At 37.2% G+C, this 25,969-nt stretch overlaps 1 protein-coding gene across 2 annotated transcripts in view; it reads left to right on the top strand.

Moving 5' to 3' along the window:
- LMBR1 (limb development membrane protein 1) overlaps positions 1-24,534 on the top strand; it is a 63,435-nt gene extending 38,901 nt beyond the window's left edge. For both annotated transcript variants that reach the window (XM_079300306.1, XM_079300307.1), the window contains 12 exons: positions 2,035-2,161; positions 2,372-2,440; positions 4,807-4,871; positions 5,901-5,973; positions 11,407-11,487; positions 12,257-12,333; positions 12,566-12,643; positions 13,119-13,192; positions 13,429-13,519; positions 14,963-15,029; positions 19,139-19,300; positions 21,253-24,534. In XM_079300306.1, the coding sequence (XP_079156432.1) occupies positions 2,035-2,161; positions 2,372-2,440; positions 4,807-4,871; positions 5,901-5,973; positions 11,407-11,487; positions 12,257-12,333; positions 12,566-12,643; positions 13,119-13,192; positions 13,429-13,519; positions 14,963-15,029; positions 19,139-19,300; positions 21,253-21,335 (1,047 nt within the window). In that variant the 3' untranslated portion in view covers positions 21,336-24,534. The remainder of the gene's footprint in view (positions 1-2,034; positions 2,162-2,371; positions 2,441-4,806; positions 4,872-5,900; positions 5,974-11,406; positions 11,488-12,256; positions 12,334-12,565; positions 12,644-13,118; positions 13,193-13,428; positions 13,520-14,962; positions 15,030-19,138; positions 19,301-21,252) is intronic.
- Positions 24,535-25,969: the final 1,435 nt, after the last annotated feature.

Below are 25,969 nucleotides of genomic sequence, written 5' to 3'. Positions count from 1 at the left end.
GGAATAACCCCAGTGTGTCCAAAAGAGGGTGATTTCTGAGCCCCTTCTCTGTTCATGACATTTTTGTGGGAGTTTTTTGTTGGTTTTTTTTTTTTTCCTGTCTGATATCTTCAGGGAGTGTTTGAAGAACCAACCATCCTTTATATTGCTTCATCTGTTTCCATTGATGAAAATGTGTCCTGGTTACAAATTCAAGTTTTCTAATCTTTGAGTGACAAGTAGTCTTTCTGATTGTAGCCTTTGTGTTTAGACAAGGTTTTTTTAAAAGGAATATATTTTTCCAGGTCTTCCTACTTCCCTTATTTCTTTCCCACCCCTTTCTCCTCTTGCACAGAAATGTAACCTGAAGTTACAGCTGTATTCATAGTGTATAGCAGTGAGTGTATGAAAGCCCACCACCTTAATATACATTTCAATTGTTCATTTAATTTTATAATGTTAAGCTTAACTACATTTTGTGTATTTTTTTTACTCCTTCCCCTTAATCAGGATCCCAGCATTATTTGGCCAATGAAAAGTAATCTCAAATGAAAATTTGACTGCCTTATAATAGTACTTCAGGGGGCAGCTTGCCTTACTGAAAATGAAGCCAGAAGTTGTCCAGAGAGGTTTTGCAGTCTCCAAACCTGGAGGTACTCAAAAGATTCCTGAGCAGCCAGCTCTAGGTGTCCCTGCTTGAGCAGAGGGTGCACTAGGTGACCTCTGGAAGTCCTTGCCAATCTCAATCACTCTGTGATTCTCCAGAGGTTTTCTCTGTGTGCACGGGGGAAAGTTCTGTACCTTTCATTCCTTTCAAATAGCAGCTATTTGGCAGGTGCTCTAATGTATATAAGTATGAACTAATGTGCCTGGAACATTAATGTTTTCATAGGGCACAGTCTTATGGGTGCCTAATTGAGATTAAGTATTTACCTATGTGCTTTAAGTGTCTTAATTTCTTTTTTATCCTGGACCATTACCAAGTATTCATTAGTGTCTCTGACAGAATATTTCTAACTATCACTTCACCAAAGTTCTTAGAAGTGTTATTATTTCAGTATATTTAAATGAGTGTGAATCCTAGTCTGTGTGTGCTGTGCAATACAGAAATTTTTCTGCCCTGGGCAGAATGGAGCGAGTTGTCAGTGGTAATCTGACTGTTCTGCAGAGGACTGGTGGAGGAGAGGAACTGGTGTGTTACAAGAAATCAGTGATTGTGGTTAGGATGCCTGGGGTTGGATGCAGTGATTATATAGAGAACATAATTCTCAGGGTTAATGTCATATAAAGATTTCCCTTAAGTAATCCTCTAGTTGAGCAGTGATGGAAGATGAGATAAAAATAGGAAAAACAATAAAACAAATTTTCTGCTTTTAACTATCAAGTATACTTTGCAATGAAATATCCCCAAACTGGGGTTAACCTGTGTGAGAAACAGGTTGGATTGACTTGTGTAGATGTACGCTGGCAACCAAAGAACAAGTGAAATTCTTATTTGAGCGTGGTTGTGGTGGATGCGGGCAGAGCTGTTGGGCCGCAGTTCCTCGGGCGGCCGCTGGAGGGCTCCGCAGACTGGCGCCCGCGCGCGGTTTAGTGCTCGCCGCGCCGTTTGGCTATTTGCCATAATTGGCTTTCCATTCCCTTGATTGGAATCATAGATAAAAATTTGCTAATCCACTTTCTTTGCTGAAAGTATTAGGAAAGTAATCCATCTTTTAAAAATGCTCGAACAAAATCGTGTGGTATAAAGAGTACTTTATGGAATAATGAGATTAATGAGAACTGTAAGGCATATGCAATTTAGAACGTTTTTCTGTGGGTTTAAGGGGAAAAATGCAATCTGGGCAGTATAAAGCCGTAAGTACTTCCTTTTTTATGCACTACCTTTTAAATGTGCATTACATGTTATGCTTTTGTCTACATGAATAAAATGTGAGTATGTACTTAGGAAGAAGGATCTGCTATTTATTTGTGATTTTAAAAACGTTTGAAAATACCCGATTCAAACTTCTTGGCTGTGTTTTTTTTCCTCTCTCTCCCCTCTTCTGCCAATAGGGCATCAGAGCACGGATTTTGGAAACCCTTGTAATGCTCATTCTTCTTGCACTGCTTATCCTTGGAATTGTATGGGTGGCTTCAGCACTCATAGACAATGATGCTGCCAGTATGGAGTCTTTATATGGTATGGAATGCAAAAGAACCTTCCCTCAGTTTTGTTGTAAATACAGAAATGCAGATTTCCCATTAAATGTATTTCTAATATATGCTATGTGAATATTGCACAGGTTCTGAAGGTGGCAGAATTCAGTCAGCACCATTTTGATGTTAAATTTTGTGACACAAGTAGCCTCTTGGTAATAAGCTAAATCTGTGCTAAATGTTTTCTTTACAGACCTCTGGGAATTCTACCTCCCTTATTTATATTCCTGTATATCACTGATGGGATGCTTGTTACTTCTGTGTAAGTATTTTCTTCATTTTTGTCCAAAAGATGAATGATATTATGGTGGGAGATTTTTTTTGTGTGTATTGTGTTCAATTATATTTAATGGTTAAAGGAAACTTTTTGATTGTGAAAGTTGAGTGGAGTTTTCTTTTTCTGATTAAATTTAAGTTTAGATGTGAATTTTGGGTTTGGGTTCTGAAGTTTAAATAAAAGGTACCTTGTATTTTCAACTTTTGAGAAACTTTATGCTTCACCCAAAACAAGTTCGACTTTTATCTTCTTAAAGCAGGTAGTTGAAAAATAGGGACTCCATTCTGCAAAGAAAAGCACAATTTTTAAATGAAATGTCTGCAGGAGGTCGGTAGTATGGTGAGAAAATTATTTTGGAACATTTTGTCCTATATTCAGTAAACTACCATTCTTCCTTTTGTACTTGAAAATGTTGCTGTACAGGCAGGAGTTGGCAGACAGTGTAGGCAGCTTTCATAATCACACAGCTGGTCTCTGGCCAGTCTGCAGGTCAGTTACACAACTGCATTTGAAACAAATGCAGTAAAAACCCAGCCTTACACTGACTGTTCCTAACCAGAGCTTGGTCATCTATGCTTAGGGGAAAAAGAAACATGATAGAAGGCTCCAAATCCCACTTATAATCTCAACCCCTCCTTGAATAATTTCTAGAAAATTGCTGAGAGGGACAGAATATCTTCCTTTCTGGATTACTATGGTTTCTCTTCACCAAACCTGACATGTTCAAAGCTTACATGGGGCTGTCACTGTGGAGGAGGGGTGAGGAATGATAATTTGTGATATCCTTTAAACAGATCTGTGAAAGAGACCTTGGTGAGTTCTCTGTATGTGCAGATTCTCAAATGCACTTTGGAAGAAGGTGGGAGGATTAAACAGTGTGCCCTTAACATCTCATCCATTCCAGAGCAGCATTCACAGAGGTGATGATGCTTTAACAGGAAGTTGGTTTGCAAAACTTCAAATCAGCCCTGCAGTTTCCTTCAGCAGAGATGAAAACTCAGCCTCTATTCTGGGGCTGTTGTAAACCAGTTCACTGAAATTACTGCATCTAAATGCCAGGTTTTGGAAATGTGTAACTTAAGCAAATCAGTGAGGTGAAGGCCCTCCAAGCTGTTAGGTCTGTGTAGCTGAAAGGGCAGTATACAGCAATGGGGCAGCTGCTGGGGTGGAGCTTTTGATCTTCAGCTAGTTTTAAGCAGTGTTTAAGTAAAGCCTTATTGCAGTGGTCATTTGGAGCATCACTTAATTTTTCTTTTTTTTTCTGCAGGATTCTTCTGCAGTAAAGACAGACTAGCTTAAGTTAGATTTTTGTATACTCTTGTATTTTTCCTGTAATATGCAGTAGCTACAATGAAACACCAGTTAATAAAAGTAATTCTCACATATGCAATGTGCAATTCTCGCAATAAAATTTTGTCTCCTTTTTTTGGCAACAATGCTTTATTATAATGGAAACTGTAGATGTACATGATCATCCATGTTGTTATAAATTCCTTGATCTCTGACATATTTTAGTGTTTGAAGGCTGTTTTCCCTAAACTGTTGTTTTCTGCTAATAATTTTCTATTATCATGGTTGAGCCTTTCTCCCTAGAAGCATACATGCATCATTCCTGAAAATTATCACAGACCAGGAACAGAGAGGGCCTGCTGTTATTTTATAGAAAATAACCTAAAGTCTGGTAGCTGAACCTACAATCTGTGGAATTTGAAGGAGAACTTTGAGAGCAAAGCAGCTTCAGGATCTCTTGGTCTTGCAGCTACACCTGTGCTAGAAGATGAAACGTGCCTGAGAGATTCTCCAGTGCTGTGGCCAACCAGTGTCACTCCATCTGGGATATTGCAGTTGTCAGGTGTCTGTGCAGGGCAATGGTCCCTGGGCTGCCTGAACTCCAGAACTGCACTGAGAACCATTTGGAAGAGTTAACTGGCCCAGGGCAAATCATGCAGGAATAGTTCTAACAATTTACTGATGTAGGCAATCCAGTCTTACAGCCCAGGAATGCATCCTGGCACTGCTGAATTTACAAGTAAATGCATAGCCTCTGGTGCCACATGCTTTGAATAAATAATTAATTAGTTGAGCAAGTTTAAGGTCTCTGATTATATGGCATTCTTTGTTGACAAAATAAAAAAGAGTCACAGTTAAACTCTTGGAGGAGAGAGATGCTTGTCTTGTTCAAAATTCGTGTGATTGAAATGCTTAAAAGTTCATATTGGAGCTTTAAGCTCTTGCAGTTCTTTCCAAAACCAAAAAATGGTCATATGTGGAATAGCACACTAAGCATTCAAATGGAAAACTGATCTTTGACTTACAAATGTCTGTTTTGGATGCTCTTCCTTCCCCTGCAGTGTGCACGCCAGTGGGGCTCTCGAGGATGTTTACAGTAATGGGTCAGTTGCTGGTGAAGCCGACAGTAAGTGCTGCACAATTCTGTCCTGTGCTACCTGTGAGAGGGTAGGATGGTATTTGGGTACTTTCTTCTAGAATGCTTACACTTCTACAGAACTCTTCAGTTCATCAGAGTTGCTATAACTACTCTTTATGTACTCATTTCATGTTTTTCATATAGCACAAAAGTCTTTTTTCCTAAGTTTTTCTTATAATAATACAGACTTCCTCTGATTTTTCAATTTATGTCAATGCTATTAGTATTATTTATTACCAGTATTTCCTGCTCTGTTGTACCACTGCCTGAAAAGTGTGGGCATATTCTGAGTTTAGGAACAAAAGTCTGGATAACAAGAAGGGTACCTGGGGGTACACACAGATGAGTGAAATGTTGGGTAGTTGTCATCTTTAAGAGCTTATTATACACAGATACTCTTTGGTTCATGTTCTGAATGCTGTGAGGGAAAGGAGAAGTTTCTACCATGTCAAGTGCTCTAGTGACTTGGGTGTCACATGTCCTAGTTTATATTTACTAAAATTTGTGTGCACTTAGATCTTCCTTTTCATTAGTCAGTTCAACCCTGGAAATACAAAGAAAATACCTACTAGTTTTATCTGTAGTCTCAGAGCCTGATAGTTGAGGTAGACAGACTTAATTTATTTGGTTTTAGCTCCAATAGCAATTTATATTTGCATGAAATACTGGCTTATATGAAAAGTTGTTTTAATAAAATTTTTTTAAATCTTTAATTATTTTTGTTTAAATTGAGTGTGAAAGTTGATATGATGTGAATGTAGGTCAGACATATTGTTCTGTCTCTTTAGATTGAAACTGAATGTGAAAGCCATAACTTGAAATAAAACCTTAATGGTAACCTTGCTTAAAGTAAGGATACAACAGAATGAAATAATCTTCTGTGAAGTTCTTACTTGTGTCAGTAATGTTGTAGACTGTATATTTAAAGTACAGGTTGCAGGAATCTGATTATGTAAGTGCTGTCAGAAAAAACAACTGTTTCTGATACTCAGTTCATGTTTCTATTTCCAAATACAGATCCTGGAAGACTTAGATGAGCAGATGTATATCATCACTTTAGAGGAAGAAGCAATTCAGAGGAAGCTTAATGGTATGTATGCTGTAGTTGTAATGGTACTGCTTCAGATACAGTATTTAGAGTAGAGTGGTTCTGGTCAGGAGTATTGGTCTCACTGTTGTGCAGCCTCTTCTCTCAAAACAGAAAATTTCAGCATCTTAGCCTGTAACAAATGTTACAGGTGTACATTTCTTCACTGGGTTTTCCAAGGTTGGCTCTTGTGTATGTGTGGTTTGCTTTGGTTTTGTTTTTGAATTGTTTGTCAGCTCTCTAGTGTGGGAATGTTCTGAGCCTGAGAGATCAATTGAGTAATTGTCCAGACCCACCACCATTACTGCAAAATAGCTTGGGTTGGTAAATGACTGTTTCAGCCTTGTTTGAAGGACAGTGAACTTACTAGCAAGAGGCTTGATTTCCTGCAATATGAGTTTTGTTTCTAATGTGAAGGATTTTTTGAGTTTCAGTTAATTGTTATTTAAAATCTTAGGTAGTAATCCATTAAAAAACAGAGCAGTCCTTTATATTCTAGGAGTTCTCATGAGTTTAATAATTTAAAATATTCTATTAATAAGTAATGAAAATTAATAATTGCAAAAATGATTTTAGACTTTCTGTATTTAGTCTTACAATTTTGCATTTCTTGATGAGGTGCTTCTGTTATGAAGTATTAGAAAAACAGTATTAAGCTTTGGCTTAGAAAGGAGTGTTGCAACATGACAGACACAAATTATGGAAAATGTATTGGTTCTATAAATGTGGAGATTATGTTGTACAAATCTTCCAACTTGCTTTTAACTGCATGGATAAGTCATGCATCCATAATTTACACAATTACTGCAGAAAACCAAGACATTTTCATGTAAGACAGCACAACAATGTATTTGTCATGATGACTTATTTTTAGCCTTAATTTTTTAAATTTCCTGGTTTTTCTTTCTTACTTTTTAGTATCCTGTCATACATCTCAATCTTTCCTTCTCTGAGATCTCATTAACTCTCCTTTCTAATTTACTTGGTCAGGGGAAGTACCTTTGAGAGCAGAGATCATCATGATGGTCATCTTTATTCCAGTGCTTAAAATTTGTGGTGGAGTAGTGACATCTTTGTGCTGAAATCAGCCATCACTTCAGTTTAAAAGTAACATTCACCTTTTCAGGTGTTTGTAGTGATACATGTATGTGCATTCACACACAGGCACACAAAAGGGTGCATGCAGTGAGTGTCTTTGATGGGGTAATGATCATCATTCTGTGTTTTTGATGTTAGCTGGAACTGTAAAATATTTGTTACTGAAGATGTTGTCATGGTGATGCTGCTTGTGTACAACACAGAGCAATGACTCAATAGTTATTCAGGAATCTATTGGAAGTAGTGCACAGAGGGGTCTGCTAGTCAGATGGAGAATGTGATTATTTAGGTGATGCTTGGCTGCTCTTTTTCTTGCAGAAGTCTCTCAACATTTGCTTCTATTGTAGTTCAGTATCACTTGTGGAGTGGACCTAGGCTGTTTGTAGGTGCTTACTAACTGGATATGGATTTAGGATGTGTGCTGGGAGCTCCCCTAACTCCAGCCAAGAGGCTGGATTCTCTTTCAGCACAGGCTTGGTATTCAGTGAAAAGTGGAACTGCAGCCCACCCATGTTCCATGGAGCACTCACCAGCCTGCTCTTGAGCTGTGAAAGACATGGGGCTTAAATGTCCTGAGACAGGAGGGGAACTGAATTCCTCTGTTTCCAATGCTGAGGGAATGGCATGGACACCTCCATCTAAAGGAATGCTTGAAAACCCCTTGGTTGGTATGCAGAGGAAATTAATAGACTTAAGCTGAAAAGTAAATGAAAATCTGAACTTGCCAACAGCATGTAGTTGGGGCAAAATGTTATATGTGCAAGAAGATACTCTGCAGGATTTTTGTGAGTAGTTACTTTAGTAAATTTAAGCATGGTTCTCATTATGACAAGCATGGAAACCTTCATCTTCTTTTCCAGAAGTCTTTCTAATGCATACAAATTATGCCAGAAACATTGACATTGTTATTGCCAGTATTATGAAGGGTCATGTTTACTGTGTTTGTTACATTTTAAAAAGTGTGTATAAATGGGGGTGGTACTAATTACATCAGTAAGTGTCGTGCTGTGGTGTTAGAGGCCGTAGTCTGTGTTTTAGCACACAGATTGTGTCTCTTGCTGTATCACAGCAGATGTATTCAGCTACACAATTCCTCTGCTGTGGCTGTTGCAGCTCTTCCACAGTGGTGTTGGTGGAAATCCATGGTGCTTAAGTAGTCCTGCTGGGCAGGTTTGCAGTAAAGTGCTCTGAAATATACACTTTTTGTTTGTATTATATGTATAACTAAAGAGTTGAGTTTTTATTAAAATGAGAGGACCAGAGCAGAGGCTTAAGTGATACTTGATGATTGTAAAGCTTTTTATATTTGAAAATAAATCTATCTGTGAAACTGTAGATCTTCTTTGTGGGAACTAATTTTCTTCCTCCTCAGGTGTCTGCAGTGTCTAACTGAAAATTGGAGGAGGAGGGAGGGGATAGTTTGTGTTATCTACCCTAGTATTTTTATCTATTGAAGAGATACTGGGGTTTGGGAAAATGTTTGTTTCCAGTGTATTATATTTCAGTACCCACATCACTCCTACAGTTGAAGAATAAAGCTGGGACTTTTTTATATTAAAAGAAAAAAGTTGCCTTCAGCTATTAGTTTTCCTGAATCCAAAGAGACGGGTGGGGTAGGATCAAAAATACTTACTTGATCAAAGTTATTGGCTCTGAAGGTATCCTTACCTATGTAAGAAAGATGAAAGGTGTTGTTTTTATTGCACACTAGTAACAGTGTAATTTTGAACTAATTGGTGGTGAACTGCCAATCACCTTGGGGGAATGCAAATAGATACTCTTACAATTTCCTTTGAGGTACTGAAATCTTATGTCGGGGCTGGAAGAAAAACAGAATAATACCGTTAAATTGACCTTAAATGAGCTGCTTTGTGGCTTTCTTGGAGAATCCCTTCTAACTTTTCATTGCTAGTCCAAACAAGTCTCGTCTACCAATTTGATTTATTGGCTAGACAGCGCTGACATTGAACTTTGTGCGTGTTTGAAATAAAGCTAATGTTAGAGAGCTTTTAAGAATTTAGCTGCATCCTTTTCAAATACTCTTTTGACTGATCTGAAACTTTGCCTCTCTTGTAAAATATCCTTTTGTATAACAACCTGTTGTTTGGAGCTATTTTTAAGGAGGAACTACAACAGCAGTTAGATATGATTCAGAATTTCTACTGACCTGTGTCTTAGGGACCTACTGTGATGACGCTGATTTGTTGGATAGACTCCTATTAAATCAGTGTTTTGAGCTGGAGCAATTTTTATATTGAGGGAAGAAAAAAACCATAGATACATATTGAACTGAGCTTTTCCTCAGAGACTCTTAAATCAGTTACAGACAAGAAGAAAACATCAGATGCTGACTTGAGTTTTCCTTATTTTTCTTTTGCTTCCATGAAAGTTCTTTTCCCTCTGAGCTCTGTAGCTATCCTTTTTCCCACCTAACAGTAATTAGTCATTCCATAAAACAGATGTTTTAGAGCTTTTTGGGGGAGAATGCATCATTGCAAAAGCTTATTTTTATAGTGATAATTGGCTTGGGTTTTTTTTTAAAGACTTTTTCTGAAAACCTGTGTATTATGATTAATTAAAAAAAAACAGCTGAGAAATAAAGCGGGTGTGTATTTCAGGCACTTCAAGTGATAAGATGTAATGGAACAGTGTCTGTAGGTCTATATTTGAACCCCTGTAAATATTACCCCATGCTCATTATGTCACTGATATCCAAGATAAATGTTTAGACATAGCTCAGAAGCTACATGTTATATACAAAAGTGTGTGTGAAGGAAACATTCAGTTAATTTGTTTAAACATTTACAATTTAAAACAGTTGGATATTTCACTGATAATTTGACTGCATTGAACAAATCAGTATTTAATAGTCTGCAATAAAAGTCACTTTTTTTTCTTGTGTTGAGGTTGGTGGATGGATGAGGAGGCAACAGAAAATAAGGATGTAATGAGACTGCACTGCAAAGTAGTGTTGCTGTGTCAATAGCCTAAGTGCTGTTTAGATTTTGTAGGCAAGTGATCCAGATATAAGAAAAAAGCCTGGACTAGAGTATTAATCTCTTATAAATTTACTGGGAGCTGTTTTAAAAAAAGTATGTGGAGCATGGTGCTCTTAGAGGTTAGCCCATGGCCAGAGGTAGGAAATGGCCAGCAGGTGAAGGGTGTTAATGTAAATCAGCAAAACAACAACAGAGGGGGCTTTGGGTTTATGACCTTGAATATCACTGCCCTGGTGTGTTATTGCAGAGTGAAATTGGCCTGGAATAGACAGGGAAAATATGAGCCCCTAACTTATAAGGTGAGATTGCCCCACTTTCATCCCTTTTATTTCTGAACAAAGGTGAGTGGGGAGTGTTTCTAACTTATCCCAGGCAGAATATTTCCAGGTTGTGTTTGCAGAGAAAGAAAGCTAAAGCAGAAATGATGGGATGGGAACTGAAACAGCAGATCTCTAGTCAGCATTGCAGAGCTGTGTCAGTGCCTGAACACTGTGCAGGGTTTGTAAAGGAATTGGCATCAAAGAGAGAAACCCCAGTGTTGCACTGGGAAAGAGGAGTGGTTGGAAGAGATTGGAAGGTTGAAGAGATAAAGAGTGGAGAGAGAAAATGGGCTGGGTGTCCTCAAGGCTGTGTAGGGTTAGGAAAAAAGTTGATGAACAGCTTTTAGGCAGAAAATTAGTCGGAAGAAAGGAATTAAAATTATGGCTGTCAGAGCTAAGCTGATGTACAGGAGAAAGTATGAGGAGTTGCACAACAGTGACACGTGTATGTTGTAAACTGGAAAGTGGAAGAGGTTGGTCTCAGGAGTGGTTGTGGGAATATCTGATTGTGGCACAGAGGGATGGAGCAGACAAACTGGTATGAGCAGAAGATTTGTCAGCAAGCAGGTCAGCAGTATGGAAACTGAGCTTGCTGAGGAGAGGGAGGGGCAGAAGCTGAATCTGGAGCTCTGGCCACTTTAAAGGCTAAGTTCCACTTTTGGTAAATATTAATGCTCCTGAAAGGCATCTGGGAATTCTTTACATCTTTGCAAGAGTCATATAGGGATTTAAGAATGAGGCATTTGAGACATTCTGTCTGTCACACTATGACTGGTCATTGGACTTGTGAGAAGGTTCAGCATCAGCAGAACAGCTGGGATCGCAGGAGTTTATCCTGAGACCTCTGTGCTGAACTTTTCTGGGTGGACTCTGCTGCTTTTGAGAAGTATTTGAAGAATCTCTAAGAAACACCTGCAGTTTAAAGTCACAAGTGCTAATGTGATGCTTCTTAAATCCAAATTGTCACTGTGTGCCTTGTACTCACATCTGAAAGAAAATTGTGTCTTTTGTTTTAAAAGGTGTATCTTCCACAGTGGAATACCAGACAGTAGAGTTGGAACGCGAGCTTGAAAAAGTGAAAAGCAAGAAAACAAATCTAGGTAATGAACTTTCATGTAGGTTGTAGTTCACTAAATGACCTTAAGGTGCTATATTTATTTTGGAGCAGTTGCTTGATTGATTCCAGTTTGTTCTTAACCAAATTTCTGCATTTGCAAATACATTACATGTAATCATTGCATCCCTCCAACAAAAAAATTTAAGTAAAGAGTCTGATTTGGATCTTATTTTTAACATTGCTTTAGAGAAATTGTAACACTTCTTTGCATGGAGTTTTTTGTGTATAATATGCTTATGAATATTTGGATAATCTACGACATTTTTGTGTTCAAATTATTTCTGTAGAATTCGAGCAGTGTTTTGTTTAGTTTCCTTGCACATGCTGGTGATGTCCAGTGAAGTTAGTTCTGTCTTTCCTATCCTTCAAGAGGACAATACTATTTAAGTATCTGAAATTTTGTTCTGTCCCTTTAGGTCATGCTAAAATATACATGTAAACCGTGTATTTGTAAACTCAGCAGATTTTAAACTTTGTGGAACTGCTGTGTGCTAGGGGAAGAAAAAACTTTTAGGGAAACATGCCTCTAAGAAAAATCTGCTTGTTTCTGTCTCCCCAGCCATTCTCTAGAGAGATTTCGTATTTGCCATTGTTTTGTGCAGCTTCTTATGAACTGATTGATGTTTGTTCCAGGTCAGGGTACTGTTGTTATTTATATTTATAGTGAGCTTATAGATAGCTGAATGATTGTTACTTGCTTTATTCTAAGGTAATCTGTGATATTAGGTTTATGTTTTTTCTCTTCTGAACAGAACGGAGGAAAAAAGCTTCTGCTTGGGAAAGGAATTTAGTTTATCCAGCTGTCATGATATTGCTCCTGATTGAGACAGTAAGAATTTTGGTTTTTTTTTCTCCAACAAAAAGTATGAAGTGTTCTTTGGTTATTTGAGGGAATGGTTTTAAATTTTTTGAGATGGGTGTTTAAGCAACAAACTTGATACTCTTTTCTTGACCATTTAAAAAAGCAAACTTAGCATTATGGAGTCTGATGAGGATGAATGTGTAGATTTAAAAAATGTGGAATACTTTTCAGTAACAAGACTGTTTCTACTTTTTAATAGTCTTTTTCAGTTCTTTTGGTTGCTCTCAACATTCTTTACCTGTTGGTTGATGAGACTGCAATGCCAAAGGGATCAGGGGTAAAGTAATCTTCTCTTAAAATTTTTATAATTTTAGTAAAACTTTGGAGGCCTTGTGGAAGTGCAAGTGAGAGCTTTTGCTTTAATAACATGGAAACTAATGAACCTTGACCTTGACTTTGCATCTAGATTTCATTCCTGTGCCCACGCAAACATTTAATACATGTAATTAGTAGTGAGTTCTTACTAAAATAGTGCAGAAGCTTTATGTAAATACAGTGATGCAGTAAAGCAGATCAGTAATGGAGTTTGAAGTTTTATCTCTGCAATACATTTCACTGCAGCTTGAAAGCTGCTGGTGCCATTGGATGGGGTGGGGGGGATTTGGAGGGTGGATATCTGAATGCCCCTGAAACACTGAATTGAGAAAAGGCTGTGTTTCATCTAAGATGTTACATGTTTTGTTCTTGGTAGATGTTAACTTTATGAACCATTGCATGTATCTGAATTGTGCAAATTGTCTTTTTCCTTGTAGGGACCTGGAATAGGAAATGCCTCATTATCCACCTTTGGCTTTGTGGGAGCTGCACTTGAAATCATTTTGATTTTGTATCCTTTCTGAAAGAATCCTGTCTGTTAACAAGTATTCTCTCTAGTTTTCTGGGACACTGGTAATACATTAAGACACTGGCCTGGAAAGAAGAAAGAGATAGGTCAGTCCTTCTCAAACACTTGATGTGTTTTTGTTTCTTTTTTCTTTAGTTCTTAAGACTTTTCAGAGACTGCTGAGAACTTGAGTGAAACTTGCATTCCTTGCAGGTTCCTTTTTTCCTTGATTCTCACAGCTATCTTATGGTATCTTCTGTCGTCGGCTTCTACAGTCTTCGTTTTTTTGAGAATTTCACTCCCAGGAAGGATGATACAACTATGACAAAGGTAAGGTACAGTCTGGGATGGGGATGGGGATGGCCCCCTCCTTGTCTTTCTTGCCACCCAAGACAAACTGACTCTCTTAGTAATTGCCCTGAATGGCTCATTTGCAGTGATCAGTATTTGTTTGTAAGCTGCGTAAACACAAACTGGAAGATTGTCAAAATGCTGAATGAGTGGGAAAAAGGATGTGCTCTGTTTAGTTTGGATGGCATCCATTCACTTGTAAAAAGCCAGGAATGGCAGAGCTTGTTAACTGGCTATAGAAAAGCAAGTGAAAGAACTTCCTTCAAAGGGAACTTATTGCTAATGAGTAACTTTGATTGTGTTAACTGTACTTCAGGGAGCTTGCTTGAGATCTGAACAACGTGGTTGCTAGAAGTAATACAAAGTAATTCAAATTTGAATAATGAAACTAAGACTGAGGATGGCTATTCAGCAGCATTTTGCAATCTGAAGCTAATTTGACTTTCTACAATTTAGCACTGGCTTTAGAATAATCAAAGCTGTTACCTAATTTGTAGGAACATGCCTAGGTTTTTGGCAAAATATTCCCACAGCTGACGTGGGGAAGTGTGGAACAGATGTTGAATTTAATTATTTTTTCAGTGTATTTCATTGTTTCTATTTTTTTTATAAGTAATGGATTAAGATATTTCTACAACAAGTTGCTGGAAGTGAGAAAGTGGGTATGCACACAAAATGATTAAAGTAATAAGTAGTAGAGATTTGGAATGTTCTTGATACTTCCTATTGGTTGTTTGCAGTACACCAGGAATAGTGTGGAAATAAACAGTGTATGTACAAATGTCTACCTATTTTCAATTTTTTTTTTTCCTTTTTCCTTTGGCTTCTGATAGAACTAAACCTGAAGAAAATGATCCCTTGTGAAAGAAAGTTTCAATTACTCTTTTTAAAGGCCTTACAAGAACAAGAGTAAAATCTAACAGCTGTGATTTTTTTTTTTTTTTTATTATTTAAAGTAGACAACAGGCATTGAATTGAAAGGAAGCTCTTTGTTGTAATTTTTTAAATAGTGCTAATCCTGCAAGCAGTTGCATCCAAGGCTTAAGCTGATGTATCAGTCATCCATTCTAAGTCCATGGAATTGTTCTTTTATACAACATTCACAGGAAGTAAGCAAACAGTTGATGCTTTGTAACATGGTTGTTTTGAATAATTCTGAATCTGAGCATACCTAGCACTGATTAAAGGCACATGAATACATATTTGATTTTCTTCCTGGATCATCTTCGTCTTGGTTAGCACCATGTGGAGAGGAGTGACAGCAGTCAGCAAGACTAACAATATGCTACTGTAAATTGCTTTAGGTTCAGTTTGAAGAATGTGCCTTTTAAGAATTCTTTTTCATCTTGACCACTGTTTTTCATTGTGTTCCCTTCAGCAATCCCATTTATCATTTAAATGCTGTTTGTCATTTTCAAACAGATAATTGGAAACTGTGTCTCAATCTTGGTGCTGAGCTCTGCTTTGCCAGTGATGTCAAGGACACTAGGTAAGTGGAATGAATGTAACATCATAATAAAGGATGTTTAATTGAATTAAAGAATACAAGAAAAAAGAAGAGCCTGTAGCTGTATTTCCCATAGTATGTGTTTTATTTGCCTTTGCTTCCAGTGGAAAGGGCAGGTATCTGTGGCCTTCATTTCTACATGAGCTGTTGTACATACATCTATGTGCATGAACTGCAGAATATACTTTCTAAAAAAAGATGCTAAGCATTTTTTAGAGAATATATTATTTGAAGAAGGTTGGATTTGAAGCTTCTTGAAACAGGAGATTGTGAGTTGAAAAGATAGGAAAACTGATTGCCCAGAGCAGTATGAAATAGTTTCATGTTCACTGAGAAATTAATGTTTAGTTCCTGTCAAAAAATGCATTTGGGATTTGGTGTCTGAAATTTGAGGTAACACTGAGTGCAAATGGCTTTTTAAAAACAATTAATTACTCTTCATTGAATAAAAGTTTTTTAATCAACAGTTATACCAGGCTACTTTCATTTCCCCTACAATAATATGCTTGTATTTTTTAACTTTATTTTTCAAATCTAACAATTTGGAGTCTACCATAACGGACCTGATTTTGTTGCTGAGGACTGGCAGTAGCATTTGAAGTTGTTAAGCTGTTTTAACCAGTTGAAAAGACATGTTGTATCTTCACTTTAATTAGGTAATCTTCAGCTTGAATTCTTGAAGTTAAATTGCAAGGCTATTACATGTTTTAAGTAGCAGAATCCTTGTAGCTAATGTGAATTTCATTGGGAACATTAAATAGAACAAAACAAAAATCTTCACCTCAGGCTGTACAAGTCTTAAGTACAAGCTTAGAAGTTTGAGCTCAGGCCCACAGACCAACAGTGTGTGCTCAGTAGTTCTGTAGCTGCTTTTCATTTCAGGGAGAATCCTCTTGAATCAAGAATAGTTAATTGTTTTCCAGTAAGTTATACTATATAATCTCAGGCTATGTATATCTACAGATGAGACATTTTAATACATTATAAGTAATTTCTATAGAAATGGGCGTTATAGAACTTAGTTAAAAAAAAATCTATAGTAAAACTCCACAAAATGCAAAAGAATAATTCAAGTATTTAAAGTATATTAAAGGTCTAAAAAGTGAAATGGTTCTAGCATGTGGAGCCAGATATTACATAGAAAAATCACTGTTTTAGAATAGAATTGTAACATAAGTTTGTGTCCACTAAGTTACAGCATTCAAGACTTGTTTAAAAGAAAATAAAATTAATTGTTAATGATCCATGAGATTACCAGTTGATAATAACCAGATTCTGTGGCAGTAAGTGTACACGCTGGGTCCATTGTTGTCTCATAGGAAACAGATTAATGGTAAAACTCACTTAAAAACCAGACTAAGAAGTGAAATTCCTGGATAGTTTGCCATAGAGATAAATAAAAGAAGAAAAAAGATGGAACAATTAACACACAGCTAACAAATGCACAGTCACAGCTGTCCAAACAGGATTAATAGAGTGCATTAGAGTACAGTGAGTCATGTGGTGCTTTGCAGAAATATCAATGTGTGTTGCACTACATGCCACCACCCTGTGGCACTGAATAGATGAAAAGAAATAAATATGTTAAGCAGATTCATAGTCTTTTCACTTTATTAAAAAAGAGAGATTCTAGACTAGTCAGAAAAGACTAGACTTTATCCTTATGGGAAAGGTGAAAAAGCAAGAGTTATCTAATACATACATTGACCTTTTTCAACTTCTAAAAATGGAAATAGTTTCTTACATGTTTCATAGCATTCTAATTAGATATGTAGGTGGTGGATATGTCATTCTTCTAGAACTCTAGGAAAGTTTTAAACTAAGTTACTTTATTTAAATAATAAGTTAACTCATTTTCCCAGAACTTTTCAGCCTTTTCGTAGCCCTTCAGAAATGTTTCCCACCACCACCAGATTTTTAAACACAGAGAAACAAATTGGGAGCAAGGCACTTAATAGTCAAGAATACAAAAACAAAGAATTCCAGAGAAAATTGAACTTTCTACTATATGGAAGGTTTCCTAGTATTCTACATTTGAGTATTATGTGCAAATAAATGGGCATTTTAAATTTATTTGTGTGTGCTGTCTAAAACCTACAATGTGTTTTAAACTTGAAGAATTCTTTAATAGTTTATTTGGTGAAATTTAATCAGCTTTTTGTATATATATTTGTGCCACCGGATATGCAAGTTTTTGTTCAATTACTGAAGAGTTATTAAAAATCTTGGGTTTTTTTCTCTGTGGACTGAGTAGGTACTGCTTCTGTAAGAAAGTTATCAAAACCTTTTCAACCTTTTTCTCCCATGAGTTTGCAGACTGTTACTGTGTCACTTTTCTGATGAGCAGTGACCTTTTCTGTTTGTAAGAAGAAATTGGATATAATTTATAGATAATAATTCTCCCACCTACTCTAACAGAAGTGTCAGGGTTCATTTCTGTTTGTCCTTGTAACACTGCTTCATGGCTCACTGTTCTCCTGGACCTCTCTGTGTCATGGAATGTCATTCCTTTTCCAGACAATTCCAGTGCTCTGCCTGTTTTGTTCCTTTTTCTTTAAAGTTTTGGAAGCCTGTACATTCAAACCTGTCTTAATTTTCATGTGGCTCCACAGTCTGACTAAAACACTGCTGCTTTGGAAATGTTGAGGACACTGTTTGCCTTCAAGTGGGAAGGCAGTTCTGTGTTTGTCCTTCATCTCTTTACCCATCAGACAGCTGGTTTCTTCTTTCTGTGCTAAAACCTTCTGTGCTTTTCTAGTATTTTTTGCTGCCTCTTTTGTTGGTTTGATCAGTGATTGTTTGGTTCTGTCCTTTGAAACTATTTATTTTGAGCTTTTTTTTCCTTAGATTCCCAATTTAATTCCCATGTTTTAATTTAAATGACTGATGCTGAGTATAAGAAGTGTGTGTATCTTTTAGCATTGTGCTAATTGGCTTGCAAGTCTTGGGTATGCAGGTACAGTGAGATTCCTAAGTGTCAGGCTTACCCTTGGAAAAAGTGCAACTGACCCTTAATTCTATCTCTTCATTTTTGAAGTCACTTTTGAAGTCAGTTTTTAAAAGCCCCCAAACACTTTCAAAATAAGATGATAGAAAAATCAGGATATTTCACAAATTTCAGAGCCAGGGCTACTTTGTGATTGCCTCATTTGCTGCTGTCATTTTAGTTCTGGGACAGTCAGCTTCCTGCTTTTGCACTGCTGTGAGGGCAGACTTCCCTCTTCTTCATCTAAGCCAAAGGTTTTTGGGAATGCATTTGAATCTAGACAATGGACACGTGTTTGTCATCTCAGTGTTCTGCCATGTGTTCAGTGGAGTATCCATGACACCTAACAAAGGAACAACCTGTGCTTCTTCCTCTTCTGCCTTCTGCATGGGCCCTACACCTTGTAGATGCTTCCATGGTTCAGAAAAATGTTGTTCACTTAATTGGTGACTGACAGGCCTTTGATCAGCACGAAGCCCAAGTGTCAGGGTTGGAGGTGCCCTGTGAAGACCTGTCAGCACCATCTTTCAGCCTCTCTTCCTTCTGTGCAAATGCTCCATGGCTGTAGTGGTGGGTGTATCAAGGAGAAAAACTGCAGTTGGAAAGATGTCTTTAAACTTTGGTTTGAAAAGCAGTGCTCTGGAAGAACACTTAAAAGTGTTTACCATAAGATAATGTGGCTCTCATAGGAAGGCTGTTTGCTACCTGTATTTTTTTAAAAAAAGCTCAAGATACATTTCACTCTTTTACGGAATCATTAAGGGTTTTATAGAAACTGAGGTTTCAAGCAGTTTTTATACTACAGCTGATTTTTTCCTTTTTGTGTTTACTGAAATTATAAAAAGAGTTCTTACTTAGAATAGGCAATTCATTTCAACTCCTATTATTCAAGCATTTTACTATGAAATTTAAAAAATATTTTGATAAAGATGTCTTACAGTTTTATAGTAACTAGCATTGTCTTATGTGTTTAACCATGTATCTTCTGGTGTGCTGTCTATAAGAATTTTGCATCCAAATGTAAATGTAATAGAAAGGAATTTTTTCATTTCCTAAAAAAAATGTTATGCATGTTTTGATCTAAATCTTGCATGCAATTTAACAGGAATCACCAGATTCGATCTCCTTGGAGACTTTGGAAGGTTCAACTGGCTGGGGAACTTCTATATTGTGTTATCTTACAACTTGCTATTTGCCATCATGACAACCTTGTGTCTGGTCAGAAAGTTCACCTCTGCTGTGCGAGAAGAGCTCCTGAAGGCATTAGGTAACACAGCCCTGAAAATTCTCTGTGTGCTTGCCCATTCCCTTGCTCCACCACTGACACCTTGATGTGCTACTGGTATTGCTCACAAAATACTTTTTTTTTTTTTTTGGTGGGAATTTCTTTAAGTTAAGGTGTGAGGATGAATAATGTTGTGTTGCTTTTTGAAGAGTACAGAGCTAAAGTACAGTGTTGATTTTAATGATATGACTGGGGTACTTACTGATATTCAGGTAGATTTTCAGTCTTTGCAGAGCACAGAAACATTCTCATTGCTATGAGCAGTTATTCCAAATTAAAACTTCAACTTGTGTATGGGTTGGATTTTTTCTTTTTTGTTTAAAGCTACTTATTAGTTCCCTAAAAATAGTTAGCAGACATCTTAACTGCATACATTTTTTGAACATCTATTGAGAAAATCTTTGTACAGAATGTACAGAACCTTAGTAACTGACTAAAACCTGATATAATCAAAAATTTGATTGAATTTTGTGTTGATATTTCTTGACCTTGATTCTTTCATTGACCTCTTGATTCTTTCATTGATATTTCTTTCAATCTTGAAAGGATTGAAACACCTTTGATACTAAGAGGTTAAAATTTTTTTTTTAAATTGTTTTTGTTTTATCTTATAATATGTAATTAGCAGAGCTCCTCTCTCTTTAGATCTCTAGAGTATTATTTGCTTAAATTGACAGAATTAGTGGAGAAACTTTAGTATTTCTTTCTAACTGAAGATTCACTTTGCATCATCTGGAAGTTACTCATGTTAGTTTTCACTGCTTTCAGAGTTGTGATGCTGAAGCAAAATCCAAGCACTTCTGAGAGTGCTGGTGGAAGATTAGTTTAAAATTATTGTAAATTAATTAAATTGTTTAATAAAAAATTACAGATGTTGAAGGCAGATTAACAAGCATAAAAATGCAGGCATAGTAGGGTAATTATCACTGGATTTGACACAAGTAGGGAGTCACAAACCCTGAAATGTGAAGGTTCCTGACACAGACTGGGTTTGTTTTCAGTGCTATACATCACAAATGATGGCTGTTAAAAACTGTCCCATGGAATTCAAAGAATGAGAACCAAAATTGGCCTATGACCAAAAAATTCACATATTAGGACTACAAATAAGAATATTAAGTAAATTTTTGTTTTTTGGTAGTGTAGTCAATTTTGAAATTCCAGTTCCAACAATGCAAGAAATTTAACTTTGTACATCCTGGTACTTCAGCAAAATACTCTGTAGTCTGCATGAAATGAATAAGAAACTCTTTCCAGGTTTGATCCTTCATTTTAGAGACTTGATAGGAGACTTTAGAGAGAAACTGTAAAAATCAAGGAAGAACAGGCATCATGCCCCTTTTGAATAAAATATAGCTAATTTGCCCTCTTTCCTCATCTCCCTTGTCCCAAAAAAGAGTAATTTAACTGCTTGCCTGGGGCAGATGTGAGACTTAAAATAGGGATTGTGCAATAAGAAAAAATGGCTTGAAACAGATAAATCAGTAATAGTATAGTCCTAAAAATGTAATCAGATGTATAAGTAGTTTAGAGAAGTGATCTGGTCATCACCAATGACATTAAGATCTGCAGTGAATGATTTACAAAAAGATGTTATAGTTTAAAAGAAATATTTTAGCTAATTATTTAGATCTTTGTAGGCAACAGGGTAAATCATTGCAAGTCTTTGTTGGTTCTTAACATCTGAGTCTGTGATTTAAGCAATGGAAAGTTAGGATTCCCTGTCTTCCATGCTTGTCCACTCTAATGGATTTTCTCACTTAAACAACACTGAGGGAATTTCCCAGAAGCAATTCTTACAGGAGGCAGAACATCAGTTCTGGTCTTCAACAAATGTGAAGTCCACAATCACAAAGTAGAATTTGGATTGTCTGTGTTTTTTTTAATACCTGTGTGGGAGTCTTAGTTTTTCCTTGTTCTGTAATGTTTTGCAGGATTAGATAAACTCCATCTATCAAACAATCCAAGAGACTCGGAGACAAAGCCTTCTGCAAACGGCCATCAGAAAACACTGTGATAACAATCACCTGCAATCAGCAGAGCTGAAAACATCAACCTCATGGCATTCCTGTCATCTCATCAGCATTTTTATATTGCTTTTAGTTGTTAGTTTGGGTCGAGTCTTGTCTCATTTTGATGCTGTGTGCTTCTGAGGAAGTTATGTGTGTTAGATTCTTCTCTTTCCAGTGAACTTTCGGTCTGCTTGTTTATTTCCCAGTAAGTTAATGCAGGAGGTGCCTTGAAGACTGGAAGCTGAAGAGAAAAATGCATTCCTTTTTATTTGTTTTATTTGAACGTCTCACATCTTTATTTTTAAACTTGCTACCATTTGAATGCACAGTACCTCCTGTGTTATATAAACACAGCTATAAAGAATAACTTTGGGACTTGATTTGAAAAAAAAAAAAGAAAACATACACTTGAAGGCCAACATGACCCTTGCTGGAAATATAAAGTACCTGGAGTAGGTATCTGTGACAGGAGATAAACAGCTCTACTGAGAGGGAGTTAAAAAGGACAGGGGAGGTCACAGTTCCCTCAGTGCTGGATGCAGTAGGCTGTGTCACAGAGCACAGAGCTTTCTTTTGGAAGGCCAGTGTTTTCAGCTCTATGTCCTTAGCTCTAAATGCCAGCTTGCTTTACTGGTGGTCAAACCATGTCTTACAGAAGTCCAAGATGAAGATTAACTTCAGTGTTAAATCTGAGCCTAGTATGCTTTGTAAAAAGCTGTGTAGACCCCCTGTCACAGCTCTCACAGTTCTGGGAGCTGTTGTGTCCTGGAGGTCCCTTCCCCTACCCAGTTCCCCCTGTGAAATTCTTGATGAGCTACTGTGTGTAAGCAGTACCTGGAATCAATGCAAGGAGCACAGGCCTAGGAGGCTGCAGATGCAGTTTTCTACAATCTTTAGTTCAAAGTCAATTTCTCTGAATTTATACTTCAGTTACCAGGGTTTCTGTTCAGTGGCATAATCCAGTTATGTGTCACTAGCCTGTTTGTTAATGTACACATGAACATGTATATAGGCCTATATGTGTAGATATCATAAATTAAATTCTAAGGTTATAGAGATGACAGTAGGTGGTTTGGTAAGTAAGACTTGTGTGGTCAGTCTTGGTAGTTTGAATTTCTGCAGTGTTAAAGTCTAACTGCTCAGAGGCTTTAGATTCAAGATGGCATCAGTGGGTGATAATGTCCTTTCTTGTAGCATTTCCTTGCAGCCTTAGGAATCCTTTAAACAGTTTATAGTAAAAAAAATTACCAAGTAAGTATTCAAAATCTGGTTGCACTTTTGTCCTGCTCAGCTACAAGTAATCTTCAAACAGGCTGGAATGGGGATCCTTCAGTGAGTCTCCATCATGTAGGGAGCCAGAAAATTTTCCTGTTCATTCCCTATTCCTGTAAAACAAGTCTGCCTGTCTGTAGTTTGAGGTCTTATATTAGTTAGTGACAACTTGGTTTCTGGTGTGGTTCCAAAATAAGGTAAACCTTGTGTCAGAAACTCTTTGGCTGTTCTCCTGAGATGACTGTTCTGGGCTGTAGGCCTTAGTGCTGTGTGTGTGAATGTCTGCTTGTTTTATTCCCCTAAAGTGCTTCAAAAATCAAGCTCCAGTACACATGAGGATTTATTTTTTTGCAGCTGCATTTTCTGCCTTGAACTGGGGCATAATGTAAATATTTCTGTAGTAAATATGATACTAGAGAATTACTTTTTTTTTTTTGTGTGTGTGATTAGTACAAAGTCAAGGTTTATTGAACTGACTATTGATGTGTTGTATCAAGTTGTGGAAGAAGTAAAAGTACTTGATTTCACTAAGATTTACAAGCATCTTTTCTCTTGTTTAATGCTGACACTTTAGCAAGAAATCTTTATCTGAGAGGTCTGCAACCAATAAGAGAGAGCTATAATTAAAAGTTGTTTTAAAGTGAGTTTATATTTAAAATATTGGGAGATACATTATTAAGGGCATCAAGTCAGGTATTCTCAGAGCTTGTAGCCTTATGGATTGGCATCATAGTTAAAAAGCAGTGTAATATGTCCACTTTTTCATGCAAGTCATTGTATGACCAAAATTGTCCTCATGTCTTAATGGGGCTGGTGAATTGTGGTGTGTGAGGCCAGTTAGCTTTATAGAAATATTTCTGTTACAATGCCAAGACAGTTAATACACTCTGAAGAAATTAATATTAGGAATAAACCTAGGAGTATGAACCAGCATAGGTCTTGCTCTTTGTGCCTTTGGAGAGATGTTTGTTGTGGCATCAGTGACTCAAGAAGACAGAAAAAGGTGGATTATAATGTGTGTGTGGCTTCTGCAAGTGAGTTGGGCAATTACTTCAACTGAAGCACCCAAGCTTTAGGCAAGACTTTAAGACTCCTTTTCAAAACAAATGTTAGAGCCTCGACTGTCCCCACCCCTTCTGCAGGATTCTGCAGGCTGATGTGTGGGTTAAGGCTGTGTTATGAAAGACTTTACACTGGACTCTGGGAGATGGTTGAGGTGCTGTATGGTTTCCAAGATGGGTGAGAAATTCAGAACTACCCTGTGCAACTACTGACAGTGTTTTGTTTTAAAATCAACTGCTGATATTGTGGCACTGTCTACACTAAAATACGCCTTTGGCCTTGAAAATGACGTGCTTATGCAAAGCTTTGTCACTGCATGCAAGATACAGGTCACTGTATACTTTCCACAGAAGCATATGGTCACTTAATTACAAGCAACTGGTAATTCATTAATGGATATTGACAATACATTCCTAGTATTTTTGACTCATGTAGAGTCAGGTGGTCTATACCTTCAAGGTATATACAGCTGATCTTAGTAACATTAACATCTGCCTCACTTCTTATGAGGCAAAAAGCACATCAATTCTTCCATCTTCAACTAGATTCCACACAAGACCAAAAAATAGGTGTAAACTGAGTGTTTGAAGTGAGCTGTTTTTTGGCTTTTTTTCCATGTTGGTAGCACAATAATAAATGCAGTTGCAGAGCTGTAGTATTTGTGGGGTTTCTAAGCATAAAGCACATGTGCTTATCACTTCAAGCTAAAAAACAGTAGTATTGGTTATTGTACAAGTAACAGTTTTGCATTCATAGGGAGCTTTGTTTACTGTCTGTAATGTGCTGTTTATCTTTGACCCTGTTCCTCTGATACCTTTGACCCTGTTGGCTGTTCTAGTGTCACAGACATTAAAAGATTTGATAAGTTGTTTTCCTTGTCTGGTTCCCAAGTACCACCTGGAGCACCAGTGAAGGGAGGGCTGGGCTGCCCATGCAAGCAGGAGCTCCTGCAGCAGGTGCTTGGCAGGATGGACATTGGAGCAGATCCTGTGGACACGTCCTCCCCTGTGTCACCAGGGGTGGCACATCCTCCCCTGTGTCACCAGGGGTGAAGGGTGCCAAGGGGCTGCAGCCCCTGTCCATCCCACCATGTTTCTGCCTCTCATCTGTGAGTTTGTGAAACAGCTGATGCTACTTGAGGAGCTCACGTGTGCCCAGTGCTGTGTAGTGAAGACACAATGGCCCTTCTCTTAAAGAATTTACAGTCTAAGTTAGAAAGGAATAAGGTAGAAACAGAAAGCAGTTGGCCTCTTCCTGCATGTGACTTCCCTTGAGTTCTTGAAGCATGCTCTAAGTTATTTCCCATCTCTTCCTCCTCTTCCAAAAGTGAGGTGGTGGTATATGTGCAGCAACTGAGTGAACTGGCATCTAAAATTTTGAAATAACATGTAGAGGAAAACAGCTAAATCCTGTTTAACATATTCTCTGGTCTTGAAAATAGCTTTTTAAAAATCAAGGTGAAATAATCTAAACAGAGATGGTATATTAAGGCCACATAAATAATCTCTTCAGAAAGAAATGTGTTTAGTTTTGTTTAAAAAGTATTGATGTGAACTGTGAAGCTTTAATTACTTTAATGAAATAGGATTCCCTACCTCCTAGTATTAGAATTTCTGTTGTTATTTTACTGCTGAGTTGAGACAATATTGCCTACACTGACTTCCCTCTCCAACTCATTAACACTGAATTTGCTATGGGTAAGCTGGCAGGTTATTTCAGTCACATTGTCAGAATTTGAACTTTACAAAAATGCTACTTTTGAATTTATCCCATTCAGCAAGAGCAAGCTAAAGCCACAGCCACCAGCCACAAGGTAATGCAACTTCTGCACCCTTTTCTACCTTTCCCCTTGAGACAGACAAAACATGAAATAGCAGAAGAATCCACATAAATTTGATTCATGCACTGTAAGAAAACATACCAGAAGGCAGCTTTAATGGAAGGCTTTTGAAATATTTCACAACTGGAGCACCTAGAACTCTTCTTTCAAAGAGAAGGAGGAAATGTGTATCATTAGTATACAAACGTTAATTATTTTTTCTCTAAATATGCCATTAATTCACTGACTCTGAAAAAGAAAAATCATCACTCCTTAAAATCTCTTTTGTGATTCACAGTGAAACAGTGTCTTGGACTTCTATAGAAGCCTGTGAATTTCTGAAGGTATCTCTGTCTTGGCAACAGAAACCTGAGGATGCTTGCTAGTTTTGTGTTAATCACCTTATTTTATCAGTAACTTTTTAGTTTCATTTATTGCTCATAATTTTTTTTTTTAATATGCATAGCATTAAATGTTTTAACAAAT

This window comes from Erithacus rubecula, assembly GCF_903797595.1.
Source record: "Erithacus rubecula genome assembly, chromosome: 3".
NCBI lineage: Eukaryota > Metazoa > Chordata > Aves > Passeriformes > Muscicapidae > Erithacus > Erithacus rubecula.
Note: the sequence above shows the minus strand (reverse complement) of the source record. Positions and strands in the feature narration are given on the sequence as shown.